The sequence below is a fragment of the Macaca mulatta genome, chromosome 12 (genome assembly GCF_049350105.2).
Source record: "Macaca mulatta isolate MMU2019108-1 chromosome 12, T2T-MMU8v2.0, whole genome shotgun sequence".
NCBI lineage: Eukaryota > Metazoa > Chordata > Mammalia > Primates > Cercopithecidae > Macaca > Macaca mulatta.
The window spans coordinates 104,353,083-104,377,160 of NC_133417.1; the positions used below are offsets into that span (position 1 = coordinate 104,353,083).

At 36.6% G+C, this 24,078-nt stretch overlaps 1 protein-coding gene across 3 annotated transcripts in view; it reads right to left on the bottom strand.

Annotated features, from left to right (window-relative positions):
• The window catches only part of SATB2 (SATB homeobox 2), a 196,777-nt gene that overhangs the window by 146,826 nt on the left and 25,873 nt on the right, over positions 1–24,078 (bottom strand). For all 3 annotated transcript variants that reach the window (XM_077956636.1, XM_077956635.1, XM_015131888.3), the window contains one exon: positions 17,192–17,368. In XM_077956636.1, coding sequence (XP_077812762.1) covers positions 17,192–17,363 — 172 coding nt within the window. In that variant the 5' untranslated portion in view covers positions 17,364–17,368. The remainder of the gene's footprint in view (positions 1–17,191; positions 17,369–24,078) is intronic.

Here is a 24,078-nt window from a genome sequence, read left to right on the forward strand (position 1 = left end):
AGGGGTGAGTACTAAGGAAAGGAAAAGTAGAACCACTGGACCCAGGACTCAGCAGAAGTTACATTACAATATTTTGCACAAGGACTATTATTTCTATTTTGGTGTGTTTCAGTTATTTCCATATAGGTGTGGTTCTATTATACCAAAGGAGGTTATTTTGTTTATGATCTAGTGGATTACACTTTGTGGGAAACTGAATGAATTTTTAAAATGTACAATTTTGAAAACATTATGTACAAATCTATGAATGGGTAATTATCAAACAGACTATCCACTAATAATTATATTTGACCTTGAGGTACACCACACAATTTTCGATACAGATTTACCTTCGTAATTATACTTTTCTTAGAGTATTATTAGCTTTCAGTTGGTAATTCTAATATTAAAATAAACACACCAAAAACACAGTGGGACCACACATCGGCTAGTTGGCAGGAGAGAGGCCTTCTTCAAATGCTATGTTTTACAAAACACAGGTAATTCATGTGTAATTTTTTTTTAAGAATAGAATTTGCTCAAAAATCAAGGAAGACAGGAGGGGTTTAAATACTAAGAAAAGGGAGAGAAACAGTCAAGTAGAAGACTGGAGAGGTGAAGAAAAAGTCAATAAAACAGAATAAATTAAACTACTACTTTTGAATTCCCCTCCATTTCATTTCTCACTGCCTTGTTTACAGGCTAATTTCATTATGCTGTAACACAACTGACTATAACATAACAAGACCTGCTATCTTTAGGTGTGCTGGGCACTTAAGTCATACAAATATCGATAACCATTTACTTTTTTTTTTAAGCCATGGTCGTTTAGGCCAGGTAAAAGTGCACCAAAATAATAGAATTCAGCATGAAGCTACCTCCTGTGAAATGCTCTAGGAGAGAGGATAAAAAGGAACCATGATTCAAGGGTGACAAGTTCAGTTCTCATTACATTCACATTTTCCAGCATACAAATACCTACTGACAACTCGTCCCCAGAGGAAATCATTTACATCCCTTCTGCTCCACATAGCCCCAGATTTGCTTTGAGGCAGTTCCACAAGTGGAACCACTTGAGAAGAAGAGAAAAGATATGAGCAACTATTTCAGAGGAGGAATGGAAGGGAAAATCATCTGTTTTCTCAACATGACTGTGGGAAGAGTTGGATTAAATAAAATGGCTTCACTGTAGTCAAGCTGCATTTGTACTGAGGTAACTCAATATTTAGAACTTTAAGAAGAAAAACAAAGGAACAGAAAAAACATTTGTCCTGAGACTATAACTCACTAATTACAAAGCTATCAGTGAATATTTAAAGTTTCATTTGTCATTAGTTAAGGATATTTCATTTTTTAAAATACACAATTTTAACTAGATGATGGGGGTGGAAGTTTTATTGTATTGTCAGCCTGTGCAAATATCTTAAGTACTCTGAAGAAAAGGGGAAAGAAGCAATGTAGTGCAGAACAATTTATCCACGAAAAAGAAAATAACATTCTTCTAAGTTGACACAGTCATGGAACAGGATATTGTCGATTTAAAAACATGAATACCAGAAGATCTAGTTTTCCTATACCTTAAGAAAATTTAATATTGGTACTTCACATCCGGTATCTCAGAATGAGGGCTCATACGAATTGAAGCTACAGAAAACAAAAGAAATTAACACACTGTATCTGGCTTCTGCATTGCAAAGTAATAATAACAACAACAGGAATCATAGCAGCAACTAACATGATTCAGCCCTTACCCTGTGTCAAGGGCAATGTAAAGCACTTTATTTGGACTGTTTCATTTAATCTTCCTAACAACCCTACAAGGGAGGAATTATAATTACTACCCTGATTTTATAGAAGAGGAAACTGAGGCAGAGAATCACAGACCTGCGAAGTGGGGAGCACCAAGATGAAAAGCCCAGCAGTCAGAGTCCACAACACCTAACCAATGCACTATACAACAATGCCCTCAATCAGAGCCAGATTGTAAAAGACACAGAACTAGAGGGCCAATGATCTGCTAAGTGAGCGAAGCCACCGTGATCAATTGCTTATCCACTTCTTAGGGGAAAGAAACTAGTCAATCAATTTGTTCTTCACCATCTACGCTTCACTATATTTAAAATTAAATTATATTAAAAACTAATGTAAAATGTTTTTCACATTTTATTAGTTTATTAATTTTATTTTAAAAACTAATGTAAAGTGTGCATTTATTTTCAAATCTTAACCTGGTTTGTTTCTACATCCAAACATTTTTGTACAATTCAATTTGTTTGATTTGATTTAGTAAATTCTAACTCTTATTAAATAAACACTTTTAGCCAATGTTTTGTTACACATACTAGAAAATGTACCCAAAAAGAAAGCATTACATAAAGCATCTAATACAAGTCTTAGTTATATAGAATAATGACCCCTCTGTGTGGGAATTCACCAGGCTGGAATCAGATGCAAAACAGACTATGATCTGCTGTATGGAGTTCCTGCTTTCCCTCTTTGACCCAAAGATCTGGTCTCCACTCCCGTTCCTGCCCACTCATTACAAATCAAATGTCATCGATCCCGCAAGGCATCCAGTGAGTGATTCTGGGCAGCTCAGTGAGAAACCCATCACTGCAGAGCAAAACCAACACGATACAGTGCCACTGGTAATCGACCCACATCAGCTCTCCCTCACACAGACGACCTTGCTCTCATTTTCCCAGAATCACCAGTACTACAAACAGAACTATTTTGGTTCCACACATTTCAAAGCCCTTTTAAAATTCAAGACAAACAAATGACTGTGGCAGCTTAGGGACACAGGTCCTTTGAGAAGTGCTTCAACTCACAACATCCATATTTTGAGTCTTCACCTTCCACCACCACAGAGGCCTAGAACACACTGTTTTTAGGCCAGTGGGAAGTAAAAAGAATCCTTAGTCAGTTTTACTATGAATATATTACCCTCCAGCAGAAGTCAACACATATCTTCCAGGAAACTATTAAATGCACTAAGAGAGAAAATTTTCTAAATGGCACTCCTAGTGCCTTGAAAATAGTCCATTCTCCCCACAGAATAAAACAACTTATTTCTAAGGAGTAAGTTTATGCTAAAGATGGTCAATTAGAAAGATGTATCTGCATTCCATGACTTTAGAAGTTCAACCTTGGCTTTGCTTGACAGCATGTTTTTTAAAAATTTTAGCATGGGTTATAAATTACCTCGGGATGTCCATGTGAAAGCAGTGCCGCCTGGGAACGGTTCCTGTCATCTTGTAGCATACTCAGCTGCTCCCTCCGCACAAACGGCACTTGTAATGAAAACACTGCCATATATCTTGATTTGTCAGAGAACAAATCAGTTTTATCTGTTCATTTTGTGGTTTCATGTCATAGGTATTTCAGAAAACATAATTTATAATTCCTCATGCAATTATATACGAAATTAAATCATCTCACTTTTCCAGAAGCATCAAAGTATTTCAGATTAAGTAGAACGCATTTGTAATGTCTTTGAAGTTCTCTTCCTCTCTCCCTTCCTCCCAATCCACCCCCTGAAGAAAAAATAAATAAAGAAAGAAAAGAGAGAGAAATATTTAGCATTTTAATGAGTTAATCTAGTTATATTAGGTCAGGCCTTACAGGGACTTTTATTCATATTCTTAATGATAACCCACTATTACAACAATGTCTTAATCATGCCCTGGAGAGGCAGAGGAGTGTGGTGGCTAAGCCACCGTCTCAAGAAACAGAATGCCTGGGTTTGAACATTTAGGTCCTGGCTCCATCACTTACTTGCTCTGTACCCTGGGGTATGTCACTTAGCCCATCTGTGCCTCAGTTTCCTCAGCTGTTAAGTGAAGATAATTATACTTATGCCACACGAAGTTTGCGAACATTAAATGATTTAACATGTGTAACACACTTAGAACAGTGCCTCACACATAGTAAGCTCTACGTTTCCTAGCATTATCATTAGCAACAATACCCATACCACTCTTTTTTTGTTGTTTTTAGAACTAAATGGACATAAAAATCTAGTAAGACTATGTCTTAAGGCATTCCCATAGGAGACGAGAAAAAAACATCCTACTGGTGGGTGCTTGTTTGGATGACAAATTGGTTATTTTAGGGAACTCCAAGACAATGTGGCCAGCATCCCTTATTGAGTACTAAGTGACACCTCATTCTCCTGGTAGAATGTGCCACCCCAAATGTTTTAATCCCCTGATTTACAGCAGGGTTGGGCCTATTCCTTTTAATTTACCTGGTTAAATTAATATATGCCAAGAGACTCAGACAAATTCATAATCTTGTCATTAGTCACAACAGGAAATTCCCCCTTAATAAGTAAGATGGAAAAGCAACTGATGATCTTAATTGCATTAAAGTGAAAATGGGTGCACTTTAATACCTAGTGGGAGTCACAAGTAAAAAAGGAACATAGCAAATTATAATGTAATATGTTACATAGATATCTGATTCGTACACTTATTATATACTTATTTAATTATGAAACATTGGTTTCATAACTAATATTTTTCATATAAATTGATACTTGTGGTTACATGAATATATTTTAATAGATAATTTGAGTTATATAAATGCTAGCCAATTATATCTATTATGAAAACCCAGGTAAATATTTACTGAAAACAAATACTTCTATCTTGGGACTACCAACATACTCACATAGGAAGAGAACGATCCCAATATCTGAGGATAGGCCTCAATATGAGCCGCATGACTCCAGACATACACTCAGAAGGGAGACAATCAGAATGGAGCCAATGACACTATTAGAAAAAGGTTCAGAGTAGGTGCTCAAATAGGTTCCAGCTAGGACCATCTCATACTTGCTACTCTACAAGACAGACTATGAAAAGAAGTTGGGTCACGTTAGAATTATACAATGCAGAAGGGAGACAGAGGGATGCTTATCTCTCTTCCATGCCAGCAGGACCTGAGGTCCCACAGAAACAAACAACCAAAAAGGATTGCAACCCATTGCTCCAGCAAACATGGGAGATTTCATGATTTGTCAGACAAACTCCCCACCTCCAATAATGGGCTGTTCTCAAGCAATTCAAACATAGAAAAAACCTTCCTTCAGAGTTTCCCCAAAGATTCTTTCATAAAATCTCCATCCTACTGCACACAGCAAAAAACAGAGACTAACAAATGGACAAACTGTCATCAGTTACTAATTCCTGGGCAAAAAAACATCTTAACACAGGACTGTCATCGTGAAACTAGTAAGCAATCAGTAACTAACCCACACAATACTGTGTATATGTTTTGTAAAGAGGAACATGAACACAATGTGGGTAAGAACAAGACTATTACAAAAACAAAATATGAAATCAATTAACTGAAGTTTCTTAAATGACACAGTGTCTTTATAGCCTTCTTCCACATTAAAAACAAACACTTAATTCTTTACAGGCAAAGATAAGAAAGCAAGCCAAATGAACATTAATGTCAAAAAAGTTTAAAAAAAAAATCTGGCCTTGCACCTGCAATGAAAAATGAAAATAAATTTATTTTCAAAGAACAACTGTATCTGCACATAAATGTTGACATAAATTACTCTGATTGCCCAGCATGTGCTGGGTATAGTATCTGCACTTAACACTTCCTAATTTACTGACTATTACTAAATCCTTCCATTAATAGATAATCAAGAGAAAACTAATGTTTCTCATTTGATTTGAAAATCCAAAGCTTCACTGTTATGTAGTATTAAAATTAATAATATAGACTATGGAAGTTATACATTATAATGTTAAGTAAGAACTAGAAGTGAAAATATTGCATACATCTGACCTCCACTATGTAAAAGTATGCATAGAACTATAACCAAAGAGAAGTAACCCAAATATTACCTATTTTTATCTCTAGAATGGTTGGTTTATGAGAGAATTTTGTCTTGTTTCTACTTCTAAAAATTTTTGGTTTTTTGTAATTAACAAGTATTACACTTTATAAATAGAAAAAAAATTTAAACTTTCTAAGTTTATAAGGAGCTTATATATACAAATATACAAAAATAGAGTCTAATAAAACAGGTTCTCATAAAATGCCATCCATGATAGCAAGTTCAATTTTGTTATTTAGGTTCAAAACAAGCTCCCCACTCAATTTTAAAATACATATCTTCATTAAGTTATCAATTTGAAAATGTCAATCTTTGGTTTATGCCTGTAAGGTATAATTACTATTCGCTTGGATTCTGGACTCAACTGACAGATTAGAAATACAACGCCACTAAACAGGATACTGGTTAAGTACACATTTTCTGAAGCCAGTTTGTGGTGTTGGTTAAGCTATTTACCTCTCTGAGCCTCAGCCTCTTCATTGGTAAAATACGGACAATAATATTACGTACTTCACGGGGTTACTATAAGCTTGAATGAGTTAGTAAATGTTATGCCCTAGGACAGTGCCTGGTACCTAAGAAGCACTCAATAAATATATTAACAAATTTTATTATATCCATAATAGGTCTGTTATGTAAAAGCTTCAGTTTCCCTCACAAAAGCAAAACCATGACTTAATATAAGCTAATTCTAACAATGTTACATTTATCCTATTCCAAACATGAGTTAGTCCATGTAAGTAATTTTTTCAGATAATTCAGAGAGCTGAACCTTAACCCTTTTAGTGTCATATCATTTTAGTTTTAATTCTCAAAACATATTCAAAACCTGTCATTTTGTTCTGGTTAAGTAGCTTCTTTCCAGAAGCCTAAGTTTTCCAAAACCCTATTTCTAGACAAAATGGAGAGAACAGGATCAAAATAAGCATTTTATTACATATTGAATTGCTTATATTCTATCTCCCTTACATACAAGAATGTAAGTATCATGAGGGCAGAGACATTATGTATTTGGCTCTTTCCTGTGTCTCAACACCTAGAACATCTAACACATAATAGATACTCGAAAAATATTTGTTAAATGAGTGAATAAAATGATATGATGCTAGAGAACCAGAGCCTCCAGGTGTGCTCTTTTAAAGTTTCTTAACAGTTTTCCTTTCTGCAAAGTGAGAGTAGTAAAACTCAACCACCTATCTTTCCATAATGCAAAAGATCTTAATTTTAAGATCTTTAAAGAAAGATATATCAGAATTGCATGGAAAAATCTATGAATGGAAAGATTTCTTCATGCAATTCTGATATATCTTTCATTGCAGATTATCTACCATAGGCCCCCTTTAAAGAAGTCTCTTCACCCCCTTAAGGAATCACTGTATTCATAGTAAGAAAACCAGACATTTAGAATTGTTATTTATTACCATGGCTCTGCGGCACAGATTCTCAAGAAGAACCACCATTTGAAGTTGGTAAGGCTGGTGAGAGCTTTCAATAAAGAACATGCTGCCCTCTTAGCTCAGCTCCCATGATGGTAGGCTTTTACCAGGGAGATTATTAGACCTGAGCAGCCAAATCATTGAGGGCAGAGGTTTTAAATGTTCTAGGAGATTTTCAGCATCCTATTCTCTGATTTATAAAACTGACAGAAAGAGTACCTCAGAAGCATCTCTCCTGGAAGATGCTGAGCTCAACCTGGAAGCTAAGGGGGACCTCAGCACTGTCTGATTTGCATACAGCCTACAGCGATCTTTTCCAACCTGAGTAACGAGCTTGTAAAATAGCAGCACAGATTTGCTATTCTGTCCTGAGTGATATTTCTTCAAACCAAAAAGAGGCAGATGGATAGAGGAAGAACCTTTGTGTTTTCTCTCATTGACACAAAAATAATTTTGCCAATTACTGCTTTTGAGCAAGCAAGTGGCACGTGCTCTAGAGCCTTGACTTAAGACCCTTTAGAGCTCTCCAAGCTGCCATCAAAAGAAACCTGCATTTCAAAGTGCTGGGTTTTAATTGCTCATCACAGTCATCGCAAAATCTATTGGCACCTAGGAAACCAAACCAAGGTGCCCAACTGTGACCAAACAGCCAGCAGAATGCTCACTTTTCACCCCTGCCTCTCAAAACCACCACTGAGCTCTTCTTCTGTCATACTGCAGAGGAAGTCCCTAACAGCTCTGGGTCCCACTTATGTGCCAAGCTATTTGAACTAAGTAATAAATAAATTGAATACTTACTGATACCACAGAGATAAATGAATAGTTATGGAACTGGGATCCCATAGGAATGTAAAAATACAGTAACATTGTATCTAAGAAAATTTGAACAAAGTATTAAAACGTAAAATATACACTAACATATGAAGTGAAAGACCTACAATTCTGAAATTTCACAATTTTGCAAATAATTAACTGAAATTACAAGATTCAGATGATGAGAAATCTTTTCCAAAGGAAAAAAAGACAAAACGGGAAGCAGGGAATTTCTTAAAAAGCATTTTAATATTACAAAATGCTCTGTGGCCAAGACTTTTTACTGTCCATTATGAATGCCAAAATAGACTTTACTTAGAGTTGGAAAATAATGGTATAGCATCAAAACTAGGAGTTATATCAATGGAGAAGTTTAAATGTAAAGAATGTACCAAAAAAGTAACAGCACTATTGAAAAATTTAAGTGCTTTAATGAATGTGTTTTTTTTACCAAATGAGTTCCTTGAATGAAATCTGTACTACATCTTCTTCATCTTCTTAAAACACAAACAAACCTAGGTATTCAGCAAACAACTCTATTTTGCATTTAAAATCTATAAATTCATAAAAGATAGTTATGCTTTAAAGGGGAGCAGAATAAAAAATTAAACATGATATATATCATATCACAGTACCACCAATTTTAGGCTTGTAGGTTTCACACTTGAAACTCCTAGAAGCTATATATTTTAATGAGACATACCTTAATTATTAAATAAAGGTTGCATATATCTATGGGTTAGTCGGTTTAACCTGGATCATTTTACATGAATGTCTCAGACGACCAGTCCCCTCCAGGTCATAGGCATTAATGCCTACACTCTGGAGAAGAAGGACTTTGGGCAGTTTAAAAAATATATCAAAGTTAATTGCTACCATGGCCTATCATCCCGAACAAAACAGATAACTGAAAACACGGCTAAATACTTCCCACACTGTGGAGGAAAGAATGAGCTACACTTTTTTTTTTTTTTTTTTTTTTTTTTTTTTTTTGAGACAGAGTCTCGCTCTGTCGCCCAGGCTGGAGTGCAGTGGCCGGATCTCAGCTCACTGCAAGCTCCGCCTCCCGGGTTCACGCCATTCTCCTGCCTCAGCCTCCCGAGTAGCTGGGACTACAGGCGCCCGCCACCTCGCCCGGCTAGTTTTTTGTATTTTTTAGTAGAGACGGGGTTTCACCGTGTTAGCCAGGATAGTCTCGATCTCCTGACCTCGTGATCCACCCGTCTCGGCCTCCCAAAGTGCTGGGATTACAGGCTTGAGCCACCGCGCCCGGCCCGAGCTACACTTTTAAATGAATTATTTCCACTGATAGGATTTTTTTTAGTGGGCATTCAAGTAGAAATTGCAAGGTCAGAGGTAAAGTGAGATCATGCATTCATTTCTTGCCCTCAACAGCTTATCAAGCACTACCTAGTCAACTGTTAGGCATCCCAAAAATCAAGTTAGATAGAGTCTTCACCCTCTACAAATTTACATATAAACAATATTTCCATCAGTTGACCTTCATGTGAGCCATTATTATATATCTATATATGTTACATATTTATGCCAACATAAACAAATATAAGGAATATGGAACTATAAATATTATATTAGATATTCAATCTTAACTATGTATTGGGATGAGGAAATAAGGTGAGCATTATTTTACCGCTGGCATTTAACAAGTATTTCAAGTTTCACTCTGTGCATATGAACATGTATATGTACACACATACATATGTATGAATATTTAATTTTATATAGCAGAGGAGGAGAGAGCATAGGGTCTGTTGAAGAATTGTGTCCTCCAAATAGTGTTTTACATTGCGGCCTATCCAGCTCTAATGAGGGCTGAGACACAGTTAACAGCAATTTGGGGTAGTATTTTCAGCTCTCTTTAGGGAGCCACAGAATTTTTTAAAAAGCAGCTTTTCTGTTAAACGTTAGCTCCAAGGCCTAAAATTTCTAAATATGTATCTTTTCTCAACATTGCCCTTATAAAGAAAAAAACTGCTGAAAGTCTCCCAAACATTTAATGTTGAAAGAAGAAAAAGTAGGGAAAAGAGAGAGAGTGAAAGGAAGAAACAGAGAAAGCGAGACAATTTTTTTTTTTTTTTTTTTTGAGATGCAGTCTTGCCCTGTTGCCCAGACTGTAGTGCAGTGGCATGATCTCAGTTCACTGTAACCACCTCCTCCTGGGTTCAAGTGATTCTCCTGCCTCAGCCTCCAGGGTAGCTGGGATTAAAGGTGTGCGCCACCATGCCTGGCTAATTTTTGTATTCTTAGTAGAGACAGGGTTTGGCCATCTGGTCATGTTGGCCAGGCTGGTCTCGAACTCCTGACCTCAGGTGCTCAGGTGGAACCTTGGCCTCCCAAAGTGCTGGGATTACAGGCGTGAGCCCACCACGCCTGGACCATTTTAAATATTTTCACTAGGGAAAATGTCAAACTTTCAGAGCATGAAAAACCTTTTGGCTCCAGACAACATATATCTTTTAACCATTCTCTCTCAAAAAAAAAAAAAAAAAAAAAAAAAGAAAAGAAAAAGAAAAAAAAAGAAAGAAAAAAGAAAAGAAAAAGAAAAAGAAAAAAGGAAACAAAGTTAATTTCTGAATTCTTTTCCAAGATTATGACTGTGCTTACTAATTATCTGTCTGTCTGTCTATCTACCTACCTATTTACTTATTTAGAGACAGAGTCTCTGTCGCCCAGGATGGAGTGCAGTGGCACTATCTCAATCTTGGCTCACTGCAACCTCCACCTCCCGGTTTCAAGTGATTCTCCTGCGTCAGCCTCCTGAGTAGCTGGAATTGGTTACAGGTACCTGCCACCATGCCTAGCTAATTTTTGTAGTTTTAGTAGAGATGGGGTTTCACCATGTTGACCAGGTCAAACCCCTGACCCCAAGGGATCTGTCCACCTCAACCTCCCAAAAGTGCTGGGATTACAGGAATGAGTCATCGTGCACAGCCACTAATTGCTTATTTAAAATCATAGTATTTGAAGGAATTTATAGGACTAGGACTTTCATTAAGTTTAGCAAACAAAAATTCTGAATTAAAGCAGCAAATCTAAGTTTCAGAAAAGAATGTTTTTAAGTGTAAAAGAACAGATAACCTATAGATTCAAAAAAAAATTAAGGGACACATCAACCAAGTGTAATTTATAGATTTCTGTGGCTTCTAATTTGAATAAAGCAACACTAAAAAAAATTACAAAATGATTAAGAAAATTTGAATCTTTACTGAATGTGAAATTAAAGAATTACCTTTTTTTAGGAGTTATGATAGTATTGTGGTTTATGTTTTCTATGATAGTCTTTATCTTTCAGAGATATTTATTAAAATATTTATAGATAAAATATAATATCTAGCATATACTTTGAAATAATCCAGTGGGGGAGCGGGTGAGAAGCGGGTAGGGACAGAGACAAGACATGATTGGCCATGAATTTCTAATTGTTGATCCTAGATGAGGAGTTCATGAATATTTAATACCAAGTCTCTCGAATTTGTATACGTTGCATGTTTCCATAAAAAATGATTTTAGAGAATTTAAGAGCAGAGCATTTCAAACACTGAACAATTTAAACTGAAAGAATATTTATTTCTAACAATAAAATTTGCCTTGAAATTAGCTTCTATGTAAAGATCTTCCAATAGTACACTGTAAAGAGATAGTACATTGAAAAATATATATAATAAATAAATGAATAATAAAGCGATAATAAAGGCATTCATTTTTTATAAAAATATCCTTGGTATTTTGGTTTTAAATCTTTTTTATTCTTATCATTGTTTCCAGTTCATAGATGGAAATTCTGCTTTCTACATACAATGCCTTCAAGTAGATGAGGTTCAGATCAACACTGACAAAACATTTGTAAGTTTGATAAGAAACTTCTAGATTAGGAATATGTTCTATTTTTGTATCAGGACTCATTTTGGTCACATAAGCAAGAATTATGTATTTGAAATGCTCAACCTACTATAGGCCCTCTACAAGTATTTAGTTTTAGAAGTTGGCTTCAGTACATGACAATTCTATGAGGTTTGGCTTTTTGTTTGCTTTTAAATTTTAATGAAGTCTGTCTCTATTACTTTGAAAAAGTATCTATATATTTCATCATGGAAATGAAATATATAAACATCATTATCAAATATATATAATCAGCATGTATTTAGTAATCACCTAATGCAAAAAGTCCTACCTTTTAGGGCTTATGTCCAAAAGTAAAGAGCAAGTGCTGGCAATCAGACTTTTCACAGGACAGCTGTGTGGTTAAGGACCTTGAATTTAGAGATAGATCAATGGACTTCAGATTTCAGTTCTTCCACCCACCAGCCTGTGCCTCTGGGAAAGTGACTCCCCTACTCTTCTTTGCCTCAGTTTCCTCTTCTGTGAAATGGGAAATGTATAACTTACTTCAAAAGTCTGTTATAAGAATGAAATGAGTCAGTACATTTAAATCTCTTAGAACAGTGCCCAACATATAGTAACTGCTCTATTGTTACCTTGCATTATATTAAAGCTCTAAGAATTGCCTGGGCATCGTGGCTCACACCTTTAATCCCAACGCTTTGGGAGGCTGAAGCAGGAGAATCACCTAAGGCAACATAAGGATACTTTCTCTCTACAAAAAATAAAGTAAAAATTAGGCTGGGCATGGTGGCAGGGCCACCCAGCTACTCAGGAGGCTGAGGCAGGAAGATTGCTTGAGCCCAAAAGTTTAAGGCTGCAGTGAACCATGATTGTGCCACTGCACTGCAGCCTGGGATATACATCAAGACCCTGTCTCAAAAAGTAAAAAACCAACTCGAAGAAATCCCTTGGTTTATACATCACAGGGGCTCATTAATGATTTATTGATTCTTTTTTTAAACTTCCACTGAAAAAATAGAAATGCATCTGTATCATGTATAAATTTTCACATTTATGGATAAATTAGGGATAAAGTGAACAGCTTATCAAAATTGGGGAATAAGATAGACATAATTATCTTCCCATTTATTCAATTAATTCATGAAAGAAGTAAAATTTGATATTTACTTTTTTTATTAGAAAAAGAAGAAAATCCCACATAATCCCATCACCTACTCTGTTGATTATTTTAATACATTGCCTTTGTCTTTCTTCCATGCATATATGTGGAATTTTATATCATTGAGAATGTACTTGGCACCCTGCTTGATTCACATAACATTTATTAAAGACACTTTTTCTATGTTTTAGAAACATCATTTAAAATGACTGCATGAATGTAATTACTCCAATATAAATAAGAAACAGTGACAATTAATATACCCTTCTTAAACATATAATTTTGACCTTAAAAAAAATCCATTCAGAAAGGATTTTTGCTTCTTTATTTGTTAAGCACATTTGTTTTAAAATAAAATTGTCGGCTGGGCACAGTGGCTCATGCCTATAATCCCAATACTTTGGGAGGCCGAGGTGGGCGGATCATCTGAGGTCAGGAGTTCAAGACCAGCCTGGCCAACATGGTGAAACCCCATCTTTACTAAAAATACAAAAATTAGCCAGGCATGTTGGCAGGCGCCTGTAATCCCAGCTATTTGGGAGCCTAAGGCAGGAGAATCGCTTGAAACCAGCAGACAGAGGTTGCAGTGAGCCAAGACTGCGCCCCTGCACTCCAGTCTGGGTGACAGAGTGAGACTCCCTCAAAATAAATAAATTAATTTAATTTAATTAATCAACAGTTAATTTTAAAACGTATTTTAAAATTAACAGAAAGTAGGGGAGAGATAAAATGCCCACTTACAAATTAAATCAAACAAGCACAGTGAGGCATCACCTTGCCATCACGGCTGCCTCCCAAAGCCCACCATTCACACTGCCAACATGAATGAATAGCTACTCAACCAGTGGGCTCCAGAACTCTCTGGACAGTGTAGGGAGCTCCATGACTACTGCCAAAACCTTATGGGGAAGAACTGAAAGGATGAAAAGGAAAGAAGAAAGAATAGTAAAGGAAGTGGTGAGTTTTAAGTTGGGAGAATGGGGCAGTTCCCAGAGTAGCAGCAGTACCCTGGATTAACATGCCTCTTCCAAAAGACTTTTAATGCAGAGACATGTACTCACGGCCCATCATACATATAGTATAAAGTGCGCTTGCCATTCATTAGACCTTAGTCCAACTATTCTGGTACAAGCAAAGGGCCTGCCAGTTTTCGGCTTTCTACATATGCAAAACAGCAAGTCTGATGAATCCTGCATTTCATATCCTTGAGAATCAGAGTTAACAGTATGTGCACTGGGAAATGGAGGTTATGGGTCAGCTAGAAACACAGTTACCATGGTTTATAACAGTATCATTCTACATTATTCTCTCTTAGGTCCTGATATCTAGCCTTCAAATAAAGGCTATTTTAACACAGGGAAAGAAATCCCTAAACCCCATTTTAGTAGAATTTCTATCATTCTTTAGAAGCAAATATTATCTTACTAAAAATTCAACTCACCTGGAGGGAATACCCTCTGAGAAAAAGAAAATGACTATCCTATGTTTACAAGATCATGGACCTGCTGCCCTGTCATTGGGACTTGAGGACCATTCCAAATAATGACATTGCTAATGTATTTCCTCCTTTACAGGCAATCTGAAATATTCTTCCAATTCAATTACCGAAACTCTTTTCTGGTCACATCAAAATGAAAAATTGTATTTCAAGAGTCTTGATTTTTAAAATGGCTAAAACAACCCACTATCTTAGCAGTTTAGTTCTGCCCAACCTTTCCAGCATATGAAAAAGAGATTCAAGAACACTGCCGTTTCTTTGCTTTAAATGGATTTGCCAGGAAGTCCCGCAAGTCCTCATCTTAGAGGAATTACATAAACATGAAACGAACAACAAAGCCAAACAAAAATGAACAAAAAACTAGCCCCATAAAACCTCATGCCTTCAGTCATCAAAAGTCATATTTTGTTCTACTTCCTTTTCTATCTTTCTTACATGCTGCTGTTTATCCAGCATATGAATTACCTGTCTTACCATGCATACTATTTGGTCTATAATAAACATGCAGCAAACCGCATACTTTTAATGATCTGAATGAAGACAATGATCTAATACATTTATTTCAAAGTAAACAATTCTAAGTTTTTTCCACTTCCCCAAAACACAGATCGGCAGCCTAATTTAAAATAAACTGATTTTTTTCCTTTGTGAGATTACAGTATAAGACCGAGTGATAAAATCTTTGCTTACCTATAAAGTGTATCTGTACTCTAGAGTACCATAGGAATATTGATTCAACTTATAAATAGTATAATATTTAGCATTTTAGCCTTAATATTCAAAAACTTTGAGAAGGCAAATAATCACTTTTGACTTGTCCCCTGTTTAATAATCCTCCACGGTAGATGACATTTATCTGCTCATATATCTCACCTTGGTGAGTAGAATTCTTAGTCCAAATCCCTGAAAGGAATAGTGTGGCTCCCTAGTGCAAATTTCCTGAGAGCCCCTTCCCTCAGCATGTGCCAAGAATCAAATCTTGGCCACTTAGTGCTCTGTGTTCCACATGTGAGCTCTCGACGCGCTGAACGGCTGTGCTAACTGAGATGGATGGCCCTGTCAAACAGGAAGCTGGCACACCAGGGTGCAAGCAGTGGGATACAATGACCTTTACATTCAGAGAAAAATATCCCTAAAGTGGCATGAAAAGTTTGTGGGGGGAAGGGAAGGGAGATTCTTTTATTTCATTTAGGTACATAGCATGACATAAAAGCAATGGTGCCCAGTATGCAATTTGCTCAGGATCAAATCGTGAATCCCTCACACAAGAAGGAAAGTTGTCGGAAAAAAGGAAATGAATCATCCTTTATCAGGCTGCTTTGAAAGCACTGGACTCTACGATTCAGCTATTATCACTGCGCCCAGCCTGGCCAGCGCTCGGATTCAGACTGTGCTGGGATTCACAATAACTAGTAGGGTACTACCTGCCCTGGGAAAACATTCCTAATTTCAATCAGGTTGCTTTCTTGATTGAACTAAAGTATAACTTAAATGCTTAAAATATTTCCTAAAAAGCAATCATCTACTTACAGAATCAAATTCAAGAGCTTGGGAATTTAAATCCGTTGGTCATCACATCTGTAACTTTATATCAATATTTAATCTCTCATAGTATCCTTATTGTTACAAATGAGGCTCTGACTGATAGTTCTTAGGAATGATATGAAGAGAAACTCATTTTAAAAAATAAAAAACATCCTTGGCATATTCACAAATGTTAACTAAAGATAGTAATCCAGGACACTAATATATAAACTAAGATCTGGAAGTTACGGATTTCTCTCCTTTGGTTATAACCATAATCATAAACAATACAATTCAATCATTTCAGCTGAAAAACAAGAACAATAAATTCCATCAGATCAATTTTTTTTTTCCATTACTCAAGGTTTGGGGGGAATTTTTGTTATTTGTTTTGTCAATTCTTTGGCATGAAAGAACAATGGGCTATACTTCAAAATGAAACAACAGAAGCTCACAATGGGCTCCCCAGTATTGTACAATACACACTGAAATAATGATGCAATTTTAATATTTAATTAAATAAGTGAAAGGAATTGATCATAAAGACACTGCAATATTTTTTAACTGAATGGACCGCATCAAAATTACAAAAGTTTTCAAAGATACAAAAGGATAAGAGGCATCCATTTTTTTTTGTTGTTGTTTAATTAAAAGCTTATCACAAAGTGCAGAAGCCACAGGCCCAAAGCAATAAATAAATTTTGGAAAACTGAATGCTTTATAAGTCATGTATTGTAAGTTTGGATAACTCAGGAGTTAAATATCTCAGCACTGGCCCTAATTAGAGAAAATAACAGTGTTATGAATGCAAAAATCTATGATAAGTTTGAAATGCAAGTTGATTTTGTGGCTCCAGAAGTGCTGGTCAAATGCTTCCCAAAACAACAAGAAAACAAGAAACAAGTCCTTCTACAAGAAATATTCTACTGCTCACTAGGAAATGCTAAGTCTAACAATTATCCTTCAACCTTTGTTTGGAGAACTATTTCAGAAAACATATTCCTCCTCAAATTATGACACACAAGAGACCTGGGAGGAGAGGGGAGAGGCATTAATACCTTGGGCCTGAGCCGCAGAACTGTGAGAATACCCCAGGGCCAGGAGCGCAGTCTCCACCAGCTGGCTAAAAAGCACATCTTTCCGCACCAGGACAAACTCAGCGTGTTCTTCTCTGTTGTCATACTCAAGAGAGCCGTCCAACTGCTCCACGACACAAAAGACAGGAATCATCAAACCTGAAGGGACAAAATTCAAGAGCAAAACACAAACATTAAAAAGCAAATCTCAGTCACTGCGATGAGAAGGGAAGCGACAGTTATAAAAGTCACTCATCTGTGATCGACAGTGGTTTAGATTAAACAAGCCTCTCAGTCATATAGGCCTAATGGAAAGCTGTGGGTTTTCCCCCTCTATTATTACAGAATTGCCCGGGGCAGTGGCAGAAGCCCTTAGATTCCTGTCATTTTCACCAATCAGAGGTGTCCTGGTACATAGGTAAGATGAAGGTGATCGTACAGACACTTAATGTCTATAGTTTTATCATTAACTTTTAGCACTAGTATTTTCAGATCAGATCTGCTCTTGTCTAGAAATATATTACATGTACAAGTAATATATTTTCTTGTCTAAATATATATTTCAAAGCTTCCAGCTCCTTCCTACTAAGGAGGTATGTTTGATTCTAAGGCCTAAGCTGTTATGTGAATACAAGAAAGTCAATAGAAATTTAAAATAAGTCCCTCTTACATGTTGTTGTTTTTTTAAATCCTAGTAAATAGGTTATCAACTAGCCTGAAAATAACATGACCATAAACGTCTTAATTTACATTTATGTCAAAATATACATCCAAATACAAAAGTTTGCCTATGTAAAATTATTTTATACATTAACATCAGTTACTGGAAAGGGAGTATCTCTTCTTGTGTTTTCAGAGAAAATAAGTAAACTACCCTAAAGAATAAAGCAAATTAGTCTAGTTGAAAATCTGTTGAAATCTGTTGTCACTGAAATATTTCTCTGCTTTGTATCAAAGTGTGAAAAGCTAAAAAATGTTTAATTCACCAAAGATTTTTTAAACAGTTTTTTATTTTTAAAAAGTCATACAGGCACTTAAATCTAAACATAACCAAGGCAGAACAAGATCAAAGTTTTACCAACGTACGAGTAATAAACATAGACCCTGCCTAATGTAATTCACACAAATTAGTATGTTACAGGTCTTCTTTTTATGCAAGAAAAATTAAAACTTATGAAGAATGGGTGAGCAGGCAGACGGGGGAGGTAGAAAGTTACATGGTCATGGTGAAGGTACTTCACAACAAAAAGAAGACCTCTGTGTGAAATGACTAGATGGGAGTATGGCCTGACACATAGAATGCACAGGAGTTTTCCAGAACCCCCTCCCTGTGGCTTCAACCCTAGAAGCCTCCTGACTCACTCTGATCTGGAAAGCCAAGGGTGGGAGCAGATACTCTGCAAACTACTGGGTTACAGATTGAGGTATTTGTTCTCAAGATAATACAATGGTGCAACTGGTTCCCATGTGCTAATTATTATTATTAAAGATAATAAGTATTAGGTGTAATTATTAAATATAATCCTTATTAACAATAATAATACTCATTAAGAATTGTTATCATTAAAGATCATGGTAATTATTATTAAGACTGCACAACAGTCTAACAAGTTAAACCATACCATACACAAGACAACTCAGTGTTCACTCCTGAGAACAAGAAAGCAGTATTACTGTCCATTGCAAATACACTCTCCATGGTGTAGATTTATTTAAAAATATACGATATGGGTGGAGCAGACTGATTTTTTAAACAAAGAAGAAGATTTAGGATAGCTACACAATGCCTTGCAAGATATATTTTTTAATTGTGACCATTACTGGTACATGAAATGCTTATTTATTTATTTCTACCAAGTTCATTCCCAAATATATATAGGACATATAGTGAATAATATAAATTAGATATCCTCCAAATTATGTTTTTTTTCTCTCTCTCTCTCGCTTTTGTTGCCCAGGCTGGTGTGCAATGGCGAGATCTCGGCTCACTGCAACCTCCACCTCTCGGGTTCAAGCGATTCTCCTGCCTCAGCCTCCTGAGTAGCTGGGATTACAGGTGCCCGCCACCACGCCTGGCTAATTTTTGTACCTTTAATAGAGATGAGGTTTCTCCATGTTGGCCAGGCTGGTCTCGAACTCCTAACCTCAGGTGATCCACCTGCCTTGGCCTCCCAAAGTGCTGGGATTACAGGCATAAGCCACCACACCTGGCCCCAAATTATCTTTGTAGTCATTCATATATCCAGGATTTATTCCCTGAACACCTACTACGTGCCAGGTATCACCACCAGTGGCTCCACGGATACAAGTAAGAACAAGTCTGACATCCCTCCTGCCCTCAATGTAGTTAAAGGAGTTGTAAAACCTTCCTAAGCAAGCATAATGGCATTTTATAGGACTAATTCATGAGAGTCCATACCAGCAAGGAATAGCCCTCATTTAGAGCTTTTACCTCTTACATGCTGGCATATAATCTTTGCCCAAGGAAGTAGGTAGATTTTTATTTCTAATGATTTAAGCATATGCACACATAAGGCCATATAGTCCATGGTGCCATAAGCTACTTCACCACTAATACCTGTGTGTACATAAGTTTCGATGCTGAAAATCCATGTGCAGTTCCTAATGTCAACATCTGAGTGTCACACATCTGGGAATCACAGATAAGATCTTTAAATGAATCCAATTGCTCCATAAGCTATCAAGTCTCCATTACTTAGAAACTATATATCTTTCTCAAGTCTATGGTCAACTGAAAAAACTTAAGATCCTATTAACTTTTAAAAATAGTATTAACTGTTCAGTTAGATATGAAATACAACATGAAAGCACAGGGACCTATAACATGTAGGGACTTAAGTTTTGTAACTGTCAATTACTGAAATAGTTCCTAAACAGTTTGGTTCAGTGACTGAAGGAAGCAATTGTTAACTGACACAACAGTAATAACTTCTTACAAAAAGCACGCACCAATCCCCTACTGTCATCACCTATTAAAAACAAAACAAAACAAAACAAAAAAACCTTTGTGGTCATTTACAAAATAAAACAGTATTAACCAGGAATGTATGATAATAGGGTTTGTTCTGCAGCACATATACATGAGATACTGGAGAATATCATAAAAGGCTTATACTTAGAAAAATTTACCTTCTTACTAGAATATGACCCATCTAAACAATTACGGTTTTTATAATGAAATGCAAGTTTTACAAAAGAAGAATAAAGGAGGAAAAATGGATGCAATTACTAGTGACAATAACAAGAGAAATAAAAAAAATAGTAAAATAGTATAATTGAGGTCAAGTGTAGAAAGAAGAAAATTAAGGCATAGGTTTAAAAGTCCTTTAAAAACCAAAAATCCCTAAGGGAAGCACACTATAAAAGGATGAGTAAAAATATATGCCGAGAGAGAGAGAGAGATTTGTCCATCTTATTCACAACTCGTCCCAGGCAAAAAGAGGGAAAAAGAAAGAAAAAAAGAGAGAGAGAAAAGTGACAATGGATAGAAAGACAGGGAGGTGCTTGAAAAGCACTTCACAAAATAAATTAAGAATGGGGAGAATTTAAAAGTTCCAATAAAAGAATAAAAATGTAAAACTGAAATCCATTTTCAACAAAATTTAGAAATGATGAAGAAAAAAGAAAATCTTGCTCTAGCCCTATATCTTGAGCTTCCAACATTATTTTTCTTTTATTGTAGCACAGACCCATTTTCAGATGATCTAGTAGAGAACTTTGAACCTTCTGATCATAAGCCTTACTAAGCCTTTTACAATCACAGGAGGTAAGCAGGTAGTTTAATCTAGAGAACAGGCACTCGGCCTCAGCCATTTGCTAAAAATTAAGAGTTGTTCTGGTAATTGGGATAAATGATGAATTCTGTCGTCAAAGAGGCAAAATAAGCCTGGTACCCTCTCTACACTAGAAAAATGCATTCTTCCAACTGTCCTTAGTGATGATACTGAAACTGTCATTTTCATTCTGACATTATTTCTGAAGAAGTGTGTATAATTTATAAGGCGTTAACCATTGTTACTGTCACTGTTCACAGCAACAGCTGTGAGAATTGAGACAAGTGCGAAAATGGTTAGATGTGGTGATGAACAGCAGCGGGTCAAGGTCAAGTCCTAGCACTGTCCCTCTTTACCTGTGTGTGACCTTGAGTAGTTCATCTGACCTCTCTGAAGCTCAAATTCCTCCTAGCCAAAACGCAAACAATATCTACATCGTAGATCTGTGGTGAAGATTAAACAATACTACATATTTAAGTTGTCTGACAGCTCTCAAACAATGGAATCTATTTGTTTTCCTTTTTTCAAAATCAGTATTAATACCATTTTACAGAGGAAAAAAAGTTAACCAGTAATTTTTTTCAAGGTCTGTAATCAATGCTCACGATACTAACTAAAAGGCATTTCTTCAGAATAAAGATGATACTAATAATCTATTATTAGTATCTATTATGCAAATGGAAATGGCTTAAAGTGTTTAACATGTCCCATGCAAAAAAGGTGAAAGTGCTTAAAAGCACAATAAAACTACCTGTCCATTATAGCAGCCTCTAACTTCATGTAGCAATTGAGTACTTGAAACATAGCTGGTCTCAAATTGAGATGTGCCATAAGTATAAAATACATACTAGATTTTAATGACTTAATAACAAAAAGAAATAAAAATAAACATAAATGATTTTTTAAAAGTAATTGCATGTAGAATATCTTGAACATACTGAGTTAAAGAAAATATATTATTAAAATTAACTTCATCTGTTTAACTTTTAGTGTAGCTACTAGAAAATTTAAAATTATACATGTGGCTTATATTTGTATTAATATCAGAGAGCACTGTTCTAATGAATCTGCCCAATAACAATATACAATTTTTTCTCACACAGGATACATTTATCACAAACTGATACTAGGCCAATAGTGTGACTGTCATGAGCCCTTTAGCTGTCTTTCCTCTGTGTTCCAGATTTTAGGAGTCCTGAAGACAGAAGCACTCTTGGTTAAATTCCAAAATCCAATGTGTTACCTTATCTGCAATTGCAGGCTGCTGTTTTATTACTAACTATATAAATCCAACTTCTTTTATTAGGAAACAGCTCTTTCCCCCTTCCCTTCATTCTAAAGAACAGACTTCAGGAAATGTCACAACACTGGCTATGAAAGTGACCTGAGGAATGCATATTCTCGAAGACTCTGAATGTTTAACTCAACAATGAAAGACGAAAGATGGTGCAGCTGCAGCAAGGCATCTAGGTGACAGGATTCAAGAGCCTGGTGCCAAAGTTGGGGCATGAAATAAACTCCTGCTTTGCACTGCACTTCCTAGATCATCATGTAGTCTAACATACACACCTTTATCTTCTCACATTTACCCTGTCACAGGGTTAGCATTATTTTCAGTTGATAAATTAGGAAACTGAAACTATGGGAGAAGTAACATATCCTAAGAAACACAGTGAGGCAAGGGCAGAATAGTTCAGGTTACCCAGCTCTAAATCCTAAGCAGGCTGCTTTCCTAAGAGTTGAAAACAACACTCCAGAATCCACACCCATTGAAATCTAAGGGCTTGGCCTCTTAATAAAAAGGACCCTTTACCACTTGCTATGTCCAATGGGCGACCTGTGCTACTCATAAGTGAATTCACCTTTTGCCTGCCTACCAGGTGTCCGGCACCATGCTAGGCATGGAGGGGGAATCAAAGACGGCTCCTGCCCTTCCATTATTCACAGACAAAGAAAGAAAGAAAGGCTCACATGAATGGTCATACTTTAGTGTAAATCGGCATCGTCTCCAGCCTCCTCCCTAGCCCCTTTGTCTCCTTGGTCCACCAGTACTCCTGAATGACAGGAGCCAGTTTGAGATGAGAGGAGGCCAGGCTTTCGCCTCCCCTCTTTCAAAGGACTCCTGAAGCCCATCTGTCTCTTGAAGGAAGGCAGGAGACAGGGCCCACTCCCTTCCCTGGGGCCTGCAGCATATCTAGTTCTATCACCTGAGAAGGTCCCAGGGCTAACTGGAGATTATAAAGATTGCTATCTTTTCTTTGTATAAAACTGAACCTGAAGTACCAAAGAACAAGCTGTTTGAAATACTGAAACAAACTTTATCCCATAAACTGAGTGAATAACAGTCTTCAAGAGGACAGAGAGAAAAAGTGAGGGATGGCTACTAATTTTTCTTATTGTAAATTTATCAGAAAATCAAAATAACGATTTACTTGTTCTATAACCTCATACTCTCATTTTCTCTCTCTCTCTCTCTCTCTCACTGACCCAATCATATACATACATACTGAGTCACAGACAAGAAGAGAAGTCACTTGCCAACATTAACCTCTAGCGCCTTCTTTCCATCCTAAAATAATAAAGAGGCTGGGTGCAGTGGCTCACGCCTGTAATCCCAGCACTTTGGGAGGCCGAGGCGGGCAGATCACCTGAGGTCAGGAGTTCGAGACCAGTCTGACCAACATGGTGAGACCCTAGCCCGGCGTGATGGCAGGCACCTATAATCCCAGCTACTTGGGAGGCTGAGGGCAGCAGAATGGCTTGAACCTAGGAGACAGAGGTTGCAGTGAGCCGAGACCATGCCACTGCACTCCAGCCTGGGCAACAGAAACAGACTCTGCCTCAAATAATAATAATAATAATAATAATAATAATAAAGAAAAGCCTGAGCACCTAAAATTGCAACCGTAAACAAAAAGAAAGAACAGGGTGTTTCTCACCTCCCTGTTGGGGTCCCAGGAAAAATTTCAAAAAGGGATGCAATGCGTCCTTCCTAGTCTCCTCTTTGCGGCCCTGCTGTCCTCTGCTGGGCGCCCAGCCTCCTGGGCTAAGGCAGCCGCAGGCTCTACATTCCAC